Below are 12,026 nucleotides of genomic sequence, written 5' to 3'. Positions count from 1 at the left end.
TTTTTTTTTTTTTTTTTTGGTACCAGGTATTGAACCCAGGGGCACTTAAGCACTGAGCCACATCCCCAGCCCTATTTTGTATTTTATTTAGAGACAGGGTCTCACTGAGTTGCTTAGTGCCTTGCCATTGCTGAGACTGGCTTTGACCTTGTGATCCTCCTGCCTCAAACTCCTGAGCCGCTGGGATTGCAGGCATGGTGCTACTGCACCCAGCGTAAGTAGAGTTTTCTTAAAGAAACGATATTTTTATGGGTCATGGGGATTATATTATTGGTTCAAATTAAAATATTTTTATGGTTCTTATGCATTGTCAAAGAATCTATTTACATTGCTGTTAGTATTGAGTGAATGTTCCTGTGTCCTTCTGTCTCTGAGAATTATATTAGAAAAATTTAATTTTGGCTAAATTGCTTTTTAAAACATTGGCCAGCTTTCTTTCTTCAGTACTGGGAATTAAATCCAGGGCCTTGAACCACCAAGCTACATTCGCAGCCCTTTTTATTTTGAGACAGGTTTTTTGTAAGTTGTACAGGCTGGCTTCAAACTTGTAATCCTTCTACCTAGCTTCCCAAGTAACTGAGGTGATAGGTGTGTGCCACCATGCCTGGCCATTGATCAGTTTTGATTAGTTATTTTCTTAAGTGAAGTATCTTTCTTAGCTTTTTTGTGGGGGGAGGGGAGATGTGTGTTTTTTGTACAGCTATCTTATCCTAATCTTAATAATAGGATTTTATTCTAGAAAATTTGGAAAATACAGGTTGATTTAAAAATCAAAACAAAAATAAGTTGTAATTTCATTATCCAGATGCAACCAGTCTTTTCACATTTATCATCCTAGGTTTTCTTTTATAAAATTGAGTAGTGATATGAATTTAATTTTATATCTTTTGGTATTTAACATTTCACAAATGTTTTTTTTTCATATCATTAAACTTCTGAAAAACATGTTTTTGCTGGGCATGGTGGCACACACCTGTAATCCCAGCTACTTGGGAGGCTGAGGCAGGAGTATTGGAGGTTCAAGGACAGCCTCCCTAAGCAGCTGAGCGAGACCCTATCTCAAAATAAAAAATAAAAAAAGGGCCAGGGAAGTGGTTGAGTGGTAATATGCCCAGGGTTCAATCCTCGGTACAAGGCAAAAATGAAAACATGGTTTTTAGTGATACTCTTACAGTGGTGTGTAACCGAACTTATTTAATTATTTTCTCATTTTTGGAAAATTTGTCTGTCTGCAGTGTTTGCTATTTTATTTAATGTTCCATTGAACAATCTAGTGTGTAGATATTTTTCCATTTACTTTCTTAAAAGTCTTCACAAGATATTACTGAGTCAAAGGATATGAACATTTTCAAGACTCTTCAAATTGAAAAGGGCTGACTATTAATGAATGAGATTATTTGTTTTATAATATTCTCATTTGCATTTAGGATTATTAGAAAATCTTTCCTGGTGTAAATACAAAAAATGCAATTTCATTGTTTTAATTTTCATTTGTTTCTAACAAAGTTTGAACTTTTTAATAATAAGTAGATTAACTGTAAAAATTAAATTCACAGAATCACATGGAAAAAAATGAAGTGAATACAGGTGACTGTTTTGAAATGGAGAATACAGAAAGAGAGAACCTAGAAGCTGAAACTGTATCTAAGTAAGTACTTAGAAAGTAATACAAAAGTAGTTAACTTTTAGGAATGATTCTAATCACTTGTTTTCTGCTTGATAAACTCTATTACTATTTTCATCTAATTTAAGTCCATTTTCAACTGTAGGTGGTGATGAAACATTTTAGTAATGTTTTCTATGCTTGACATCATAAATACAAATTATGGCTTGGACCCATTGAATTAGCAATTACATTTGTAATTTTCACAATGTGTTGTTAAATACAGGAATGGTTAAGATAATATTTCTGGAAAATTTTATAGTAAGGGATTTCAGAAGGGATTATTTAACTCAATGTGGAGAACCATAACAACTCCACTCCAGTGTGACTTTAACCAGTAGGTTCTGGGCTATTTCAGGTGGTCCAATTTATACTATAATTTGGGACTAATATCCTGGAATTGTATAACATTTAGTAGTATTCTGTATGAGGCATACTAGTATTACATCCTTGATTGATGTAGATTTTTCCAGTTTTTTTTTTCCTTCTTTTTTTGTGATGCTGGAGATTGAATCCAGGACCTGACGTAAGCTTCAAAAGTGCTCAGCCACTGGGCTACCTCTCCATCCCTTTTTTATTTGATTTTGAGACAGCGTTTTACCAAGTTGCCCATGCTACCCTTGAAGTTGCCATCCTTCTGCTTCACCTTTCCAAGTAGTGAGGATGACAGGTGTACACTACCATACCTGGCTGACCAATTTTGTAATGAAAAATTGATTTAAAAATATTTTTTGTAGTCAGGCTTCCAGGATTATATCTGTTCAAAAGAGTAGGGACTAGATGTATGAATAACCTTGAAGATGTTCTTGAGGATACCTGTGAATTATTTTATATTCTGAATTGTTTTCTCGTTAATATCATGGAGAAGGAAATACTAAAAAACAATCAGTTTGTGACTTCAAAATAAACATTGATTTTATTTTTTTGTAGTTCTAGTTTGAGTGACAAATCTTGTCTGCATGAAGATAATCAACCAAAGGCTTTTAGACCTACACGACCAATAAGGGGCCGATTACCAAGGCCAAAGCCAAATATAGGGAAAGCTGCAGAAAGAAAAGAAATTCTTGGATCACAGGAAAAAATTGGGGTTGATAGGGAGAATAATGAAAATGAGTCCTGTGTTGATGGAGAAGTAAGTACTTTGATTTTTTTTCACATTGTGTTAAGTAAGTACATAGTCTTAACATAAATCTCTCATTCCTTTTAAAAACAACAAATGGCTAAATAGTTTGTGTTTCTTTGATTATTAAATTTATCGTCAAAATTTCATAGATACCAGTTTTGCTAACTGTAAAGCCATTTTAGATTTTGATCATTGACATGATTTGTAATTTGCTTTCACATTCCCTCATATTTGGGCTTGCTTTTTCCCTATTACTCAACGAATTTCTGAATTACCCTTTCCATTTGAAAAGATAGTTAAATGAGTAACTTTTAGTATTGGCTCAAATAGAATAAGATGTTGAAAGTTTCCCTCTAAACCATAATTCCAGGAACAAAGATCATGAATTTTAGATTATTTACATAGTCTTTATAAGAAGGTTGGTATGATGTAAGATTTGGATTTCCTCTGTTGTAATTTATCTGGTTGTAATGCAATTATAATAAATAGAAAGATTCAGAAAGAGGGACACCATGAAATAATTCTCACAGATCAGTCTAAAATAGTTACTTGCTTTATGATTTGGCAGAAAAGAATGGGAGCTTTGAGATAAGGTAAAAGTTGTGGCTTATGAAATTTTTCTGAGATACCTAAAGAAAATACATTTAAAAAGAACCCTTTGAATTTCATTTTATAGTTTTGAAGTTTTTTTCATTTTTCTCATATAACACAAAATATTCAGTGCAGTTTTTAAAAATTATCTTTGATTGTGAAATCTAAAATATTAAAAAATTTTTCTTTGTTATTAAGATTCCTCAACAAATAGAAGATCAGTCATGTAAAAATTTCAATAGGGAAATGTCACATGTCATATCACAACCTGAGAGAAAAGATTCTTCTTTTCAAAAAGTGGAACCAGATGAGCCCAAGACTCTTAGTGAATGTCTAAGGTAAGCATCATTTTATTGATGATGTAATTTTTGAATTTTGTATAGTTTTTTTTTTTTGGTACTAGAGAATTAACCCAGGAGCATTTTTGCCACAGAGCTACATCGTACCCAGCTCATTTTTTTTTTTTTTAGTATATATTTTTAGTCGTTGATGGACCTTTATTTTCCATTCATTTATTTATATATGGTGCTGAGAATTGAACCCAGTGCCTCACACATGCAAGGCAAGTGCTCTTCCTCTGAGCTACAACCCCATCTCCCCATTTATTTTCTATTTTGAGACAGGGTCTCACTAAGTTGCTTAGGGCTTCCCTAAGGACCTGTGGCTGCCCTTTCATTTCAATCCTCTTGTCTCAGCCTTCTGAGTTTCTGGGATTACCAGTGTGCACCACTGTGCCAAGCTTAATTTTGTATGGTTTTAGAACTTAATCAGTTCTTTTAGACCAAATCAGATTGGATTTATTTTCTGTGTGATAAGTACAAGTCATAAAATGTTCAAAGATATTTCAAAGTACAACTTGATCTCCAAGGAACTTTATGTCATAGCTTTTATTTTGACTTCTTAGTTATTGGTGGCTTGAAAAGAGTTACTTACCATAAATTAGAATTTGTGTTAACTTGAGTAGCTTATCACTTAATATGCATATTAAGTTAAATGCCTGTATGTAAATATGTAAATGCTATTTTTTTAAATATTTTTTTTTTAGTTATAGATAAACACAATACCTTTATTTATTTTATGTGGTGCTGAGATCAAACCCAGTGCCTCACATGTGCGAGGCAAGCACTCTACCACTGAGCCACAACCCCAGCCTACAAATGCTATTTCTTATTTATTTATTTATTTTTTGGTATTAGATTGATCACATATTGCTTTTATTTAAGATTGATATAGGGCTGGGGCTATAGCTCAGTGGCAGAATGCTTGCTTTGCACGTGTGAAGCACTGGGTTCAATCCTTAGCACCACATAAAAATAAACAAAATAAAGTCATTCTGTCCATATACAACTACAAAAAAATTTTTTAAAAAAGATTGATATAAATTTTATGTAGAACTTATTAATGAAAACCCATCTGTTTTTTTAAAAGTATTTATTTGTTAGTTTTAGGTGGACACAATATCTTTATTTCGTTTTTATGTGGTGCTGAGGATCGAACCCAGTGCCTCTTGCATGCTAGACAAGTGTTCTATCTCTGAGCTACAACACCAGCCCAAAACCCATACTGTTTTGTAGCCAAAGTTTTTATTTCCCCTCTGGAGGGTACTAAACCAGAGTGATGGACTTATTAGTGTACCTTAAAAATTTTTATTTTGGGAATGGTTAATGCACACAGATGCAGAGAGAACAATAATGGACTCCCATGTATACACTGTCCAAGGAGACAGGGTCTCACCAAGTTGCTTAGGGCCTCACTAAGTTGCTAAGGCTGGCTTTGAATTTGTGATCCTCCTGCCTTCACTTCCCAAGTAGCTGGGATCATATGTGTGCACCACCATACCCAGCTGTTGTGCTTTGTTACACCAATTTAAATGTATTTAAACCTTTATTAAAACAGAAAATTTTCTGTATTTCTTGCTTCCTCTACTATTTTTGCTTCACCCCTCAACTCTTTCGCTACCAATGTGCCACAGAATTTTTTGAGTAGGAACCTGTCCAATTATATTACTTGTTATGTATCAGATTTTATTTTCAGGAAACTGACAGGTTGGAGCCTGCATTCAACTGAAAAAAATGTAAATGAAAAAAACATTTAAAAATTAATGTGGGGCTGGAGATATAGCTCAATTGGTAGAGTGCTTGCCTCATGCAAAAGGCCCTGGGTTCAATCCCCAGCACCACACATAATAATAATGTGGCTTAGTAGAAAATTAGATTTTCTTTGGGTGCCTCTGAGTTTCAGAAAACTGGTAGATATTGTTAACACCAGTACACAATTTGATCTCAGCAACTTCCCTCTCCACAGGTAGCTTTATCATGTGACTTTTCTGACTTTCTGGATGTCCAGGATCATTAAAAAAAATTCTAAAATTCTGTGTTTTGTCAAATCATATATCTCTTTGTATTTACTAGGCAGTTTTCCCTTTCCCCTACTCTGAACACTTTGGCCTGTTCAAGATGCTGTGTAAGAGAAATGGATAATGTATTAAAAAATTCTTCATTCGATAAATTAGTGAATGTTTTTTTCAAACAATCTTCTAGACAATTATGTATCTTTTATATAAATATTGGGGCTTGTGTCATGATTGATGATTTATCTTAAGGAGGCATGCAAATGTTTTGTAGATTCTTAACTCTACATTTTAGAAAAACACAATGTGGACCTGGAAGTAGATGTATAATTTTGTGCCTATCCTTTCTTTAGTCATGATCTCCTTTGTTTGCTTTTCTTCTTAAATTCTGTGATCCATGGAGAGAATTTATGGATCCATTGTATATTTTAAGTTGAGAAATATTCTGAATTAATTAATATCTGAATTCCAGTCTCAAAAACTGCTCTTCAGTTAATTATGCAGCTGATATGAATTCTATGAGAAAAGGTCTGTGTTGCTCATCATCGTATTCCCAGTTCATAGGTACTTTCTGGCATGTAATTGGACTTGGAAATATTTGTTGATTTATTATTCATGAACTCAGTGAGTTATCATATATCATATTTTTTATCCATAAAAATAAACTTATGAAAGTCCTTTTATTATATAAAAACAGTTTCAGCTGTTTAAGCACAATTAAAACATTTCATGTTTGTATCTTACAATTTGAATTGATACTGAAATAAGGAAACTACCAATAAAGTATTTGCTTATTAATGCATTTATATGTTTAAAGGATAAACCAGTGTTGAAAATATGACTTTATAAAAATTCTCTTTTCTCATGATTCTCAAATCATATTCCTAGCAGAGTAACCTCACTAAAAGCTAGGTGTTTTTGGATGAGGATAATAAAGAATGCAGTAAGGGCCTGCAGTTTTGGCTCAGAGGAAAAATGCTTGCCTAGTGTGCTTGAGGCACTGGGTTCAATCCTCAGCACCACATTAAAATAACATAAAGGTATTGTGTTGGCTTACAACTAAAAAAATATCTATCTATTTATTTATTTATTTTGTGGTGCTGGGGATTGAACCCAGGGTCTTGTGCATGTGAGGCAAGCTGAGCTACCAATTGAGCTATATCCCCAGCCCTTAAAAAATAAATATTTAATAATTAAAAAAAAAAAAAAGGAATGGGGTGAAATCCATCCAGGATTAACCACGTTAAATTTCCTTTGTCAGTTTATATTAATTTTGCATTTATTGTTCACTAAGGTTAGTGATAGATATAAATACCTCAGTTATATAAACAAGTACAATTTGAAAATCAGTCTATTTCCTAAAGACTTTTTTAAGTAAAAAATCACATTATAAAAAAACAGATATTTCAGTGAAGAAAGTTTAGATCCTACAAAAATTCGTGCAAGTAATAGCTTCCTTTTCATTATTTTTGTTATTTTTTTTATCCCTTTGATATAGTATCTTTTTCAAATCTCAAAATGTTTATGGTCTGAGATGGCCTATACTGTACTGCCCACTGACTTTGGGCTCATGTTGGTAGGAGGGAATTTTGCACTTGGGTGGGCCTTGCATTTATTTTCTTTCATTGGTCATCCTTCCTTCTAAAGTTGGCAACCTGACATTGTGGCCCTTTTCTGTGTTTACTTACCCCAGGTGAATGGTGCAGTTTCTGTTGTTTTTAGGTATGAAAGGAGCAAGATCCTGAAAATCCTGTCATTTAACTTTAGTCTTTTTTTATACTGGGGATTTAACCCAGAAGCACTTTAGCACTGAGTGACAGACCTTCGTATCCTCCCCAATGTGTCCCCTCCGACCTGCTGTTTTTACATTTTGAGAAATGGTCTCACTAAGTTTCTTAGGGCCTTGCTAAGTTGCTGAGGCTGTGATTACAGGTGTACGCCATTATGCTTAGCTTTAGTTCTTTTCAAAAAAATAAAAAAATATATTTTTTCTTAATTACAAGAAGTGCTTGTCTGTTAGCTCCTCTATTTTAAAAATGTTTAAAAATATTTAATTGACACATAGTAATTACATATATTTATGGAGCATAGTGGGATATTTCAGTACTTATATTCAGTGTATAATTATCAAGGTAATTGGCAAATTTGTTGTCTCAACATTTGTCATTTCTTTGAATTAGGAACAGTCAAAATTCTCTCTACGGGCTATGGTTGTAGCTCAGTGGTAGAGCACTTGCCTAGCACGTGTGAGACACTGGGTTGGATCCTCAGCACCACATAAAAATAAATAAATAAAATAAAAGTATTGTGTCCATCTACAAAAACAATTTTTTAAAAATCATCTCTACTAGCTATTTTGAATATCTAATTAATTATTGTCAATCATAGTTATCCTTCTGTGACATTTTTTCTCCTACATATTTATACCCTCATACATGTTAACCATCCTCTGTTCATCTCCTCCTTCTGCAGTCATAATTTTTAATATATTTTTTTAAAGTTCATGAATTTTAAGGATAATTCACACACACACATTCTTTAAATTTATTTTTTATTTTTAAAATACCTTTATTTTATTTGTTTATATGTGGTGCTGAGGATCAAACCCAGCACCTCACTTGTGCTAGGTGAGCACTCTACCGCTGAGCCACAACCCCAGCCCCTAATAAATCTTTTTTTAAAGCTGTTAAATGTGCAATTATATACTTGTTCAGCCTGACATGGCTGAATAAATCTTTTTTGTTTCTTTTGATCTAGCTTTTGCCTAAGATTAACGACCTCTCAATACTAACTAAGCTCCTTCATTTGTGTATGTATTTCAATTGGTTTTACTAGCTATCATGGAAAATACAAAGCAAAAGAATGCTGTTGCTTTCTGGAGAACAAAGTGCTTGTTGTGGATAGTGATTGTAAAAAAAATGTCCAATAGTTCAGCAAAATATAATGCATTGTGGGCTGGGATTGAGGCTCAGAGGTAGAGTGTGTGCCTAGCACATGTGAGGCCCTCATAAAAATAAGTAAAATAAAGGTATTGTGTCCAACCAACTACAACTAAAAATAAAAAAATATATATTTAGTGCATTGTGTCATTTAAAATTTTTAAAAAATGTTTGGGGGCTGGGGTTGTGGCTTAGTGGTAGAGCACTTGTCTAGCACATGTGAGAAACTGGGTCTGATCTTTAGCACCAAATAAATAAAAGTATTGTGACCATATACAACTAAAAAACTTCGGTGATAAGCAAAGTGAGCAATCCCCAAAAAACCAAAGGCCAAATGTTTTCTCTATTAATGGATGCTGATCCATAATGAGGGTGGGGGAGAGAAGAATGGAGAAATTTTGGATTGGGCAGAGGGGAGTAGGAGTGTGGATATGGGAAAGATGGTGGAATGAGATGGACATTATTACCCTATGTATGTGTATTATTACATGAATGATATGACTCTGCATTGTGTACAACCAGAGAAATGAGAACTTGTGCTCCATTTGTGTACAATGAGTTGAAATGCATCCTGCTGTCATGTATGACTAATTAGAACAAATAAAAAAATGTTTGGAAGGCAGACCTAGTTCCTTAGAAGACTTTCTTATTCAAATCATATTTTCATCTAACTGTTTGAGATGGTCAAGTCTGTCATCGCAAAATGTATGTCTGGGTAGAAGAAAATTGGAGCAAAGAGAGGGAAATACAGAAAAACATCATGAAGTAATGCCAACATAGATTATCAGAGTCTTTCCCAGCTAGTATTTGCATGGAATGGTGAGAATGACAATTGGAAAGGGACTATTCAGGGACAATTAGTGGCTACTGTTATTGATCTCATTAATATTTGACCTTTCTATATGTGTCTTGTATAAGTAGGTACAGTTATTACTTTAAAATTTACTATAATGTAAAAAGATAATTTTTTTTCTCCTTTGATTTTAAAATTTTCTCCACTGATCCTGGGGGCTTCCTTGATTGTTTTTATTTTTACTTCATTCTAATTTTTATTGCTGGAAATTGAATCCAGGGCCATACAAGAACATGCCCTAACATTGAGCTATGCCCAGCCCCTTAATTTTTAAAATTTGAGCATGTCTGGTGTTTTCATAATGATTTCTTGACTATCATTTCTTCCGCTGGTATTCTTGTTTAAAATTTGATTGTCTCCTCTTTTTTTTTTTTTTTTTAATAGCATTCAAGAAGATAAACAAGCAGATGTTGTTAAACAAGTCCCTGTTTCAAGGACCCGATTTCAGAAACCAAAGCCAAATATAGGAAGAGGAAATGGAAGAAGAGAGAGATCCTCTAAGGAAGAAGTACCAGAGGAGATTCTTGCCTCTGGGGAAATGACAGTGGCTTTGAGAGAAATTGTAAAACTAGACACCCTACCGAGGGAGAATGTACCAGTGACAACCACTACTGCTAAAGAAACTAAGTCATATTTAGAAGAAACTGGAAGAGACATTTCTCTCATGGAGAAGATGCCAGAAATAACTGATAATACTATGGAAATGCAGGCAGATTTGAAAGCAATTGGAAGAGAAATTTGCCCAAGGGAGATGCTATCAGAAATGACCGAGAGCACTGTGCAGAGGGAGACAGATTTGAAAACAACTGGAAGAGAGATTTTCCCAAGGAAGAAGGTGCAGGAATTGATTGATGCCATTCAGGAAATAGACAAAAATTTGGAAGAAACTGGAATAAGAGAAATATCCCCACAGGAAAATGTCCAAGAGATCAAGTCTATAGGTGAGATGGAGACAAATTTGAAAGAAACTGGAAGAGAGATGCCCATAAGGGACAGGACTCCACAAAAGATTGATATCACTCAGGAAAGAAAGACAGATTTGGAAGAAACTGAAGGAAGAGAAATATCTGGGTTAGTAAAGGCTCCAGAGGAAGTCACAACTATAGATGAAATGAAAACAGATCTGAAAGAAAGTATAGGAGATATTTCCCAAAGGGAAAAGGTGCTAGTGACGGTCAATGATCTAGAGGAAAGGGAGGTTGATTTGAAAGAAACTGGAAGAGACATTTCTCTGATGGAGACCGTAGCAGGAGAGATGACTGCCATTGAGGAAATGGAGGCAGATTTGAAAGATACTGGAATAGACATTTCCCTTATGGAAACTGTGTCAGGAGAGATGACTGCTGTTGAGGGAATGGAGACAGATTTGAAAGATACTAGAAGAGACATTTCCCCCATGAAGACTATATCAGGAGAGATGACTGCCATTGAGGGAATGGAGGCAGATTTGAAAGAAATTGAAACAGACATTTCCCTGATGCAGACCATATCAGGAAAGATAACTGCTATTGCGGGAATGGAGGCAGATTTGAAAGATACTGGAAGAGACATTTCCCCGATGGAGACCATATCAGAAGAGATGATTGCCACTGAGGGAATGGAGGCAGATTTGAAAGATACTGGAAAAAAAAATTCCTTGGGGAAGAGAGGATCTGAAAAGATGGGTGTTACCGAGGAAATGGTGGCAGATTTGGAAAAAACTGGAAAAACAGACATTTCTCCAAGGGAAAACGAATCAGAGGAATCCAGTACTTCAAAGCAAACTGAAGCAAATGTAATGCAGAGCAGTAGTGGTGACACCAGTACCGTACCTTCACTAGATATGAAAGTATGTATTTTTTGTCCTTTAAGTTTTTTAAAAATAATTTTTTCAGGTCAAAGTTACCAAAATAATTCCATGATTATTGACTTTAAAAATCCAACAACACTTTAAATCTCTAAAAGTTGCAAGTCTTTCCCAGTCTTAAAATTTTATATTTTGGACCTTGAAAAACTGTGTTCTTTAAAAAACAAAACAAAACAAAAAAAGTTTAGATACTGGGGATTGAAACCAGACACACTTTATCTCTGAGACACATCCTCTTCTTTTAAATTTTTTATTTTGGATAGCGTCTCACTAAGTTGTTGAGGCTGGCCTCAAACTTGAGATCTTCCACTTTTAGTCTCAGCCTCTGTAGTCATAGTCCCTGTTTTTATAGGCATATGGCACCATGCCGAACAAATTTTTAATAACTATTTGAAGGTTTTTTTTTTTTTTTTTTGATAAAAGGAGTGTGAACATATGCTGGAATTTTTATTTTGGCCATATTTGTGTCTGTATTTCTCTTTATTTACTGTTCTACCTGATTTACGTTACTTCTAAGTTTCTTTTGTTGAAAATTTTATCTTGTTCATGTTATTTGAAGTTCATCCTTTTTTTTAAGAATTTTATTTCTGACTTTTTTTTTAAATACACATTTTTAAAAATATTTTTTTAGTTGTCGATAGACTTTTATAATATTTATTTA

At 34.0% G+C, this 12,026-nt stretch overlaps 1 protein-coding gene across 1 annotated transcript in view; it reads left to right on the top strand.

Annotated features, from left to right (window-relative positions):
• The window catches only part of Bdp1 (B double prime 1, subunit of RNA polymerase III transcription initiation factor IIIB), a 90,089-nt gene that overhangs the window by 33,129 nt on the left and 44,934 nt on the right, over window positions 1-12,026 (top strand). The window contains exons 14-17 of the mRNA XM_048800109.1: window positions 1,557-1,648; window positions 2,594-2,795; window positions 3,576-3,715; window positions 9,904-11,347. Coding sequence (XP_048656066.1) covers window positions 1,557-1,648; window positions 2,594-2,795; window positions 3,576-3,715; window positions 9,904-11,347 — 1,878 coding nt within the window. The remainder of the gene's footprint in view (window positions 1-1,556; window positions 1,649-2,593; window positions 2,796-3,575; window positions 3,716-9,903; window positions 11,348-12,026) is intronic.

Source organism: Marmota marmota, unplaced genomic scaffold (assembly GCF_001458135.2).
Source record: "Marmota marmota marmota unplaced genomic scaffold, marMar, whole genome shotgun sequence".
Taxonomy (NCBI): domain Eukaryota; kingdom Metazoa; phylum Chordata; class Mammalia; order Rodentia; family Sciuridae; genus Marmota; species Marmota marmota.
Note: the sequence above shows the minus strand (reverse complement) of the source record. Positions and strands in the feature narration are given on the sequence as shown.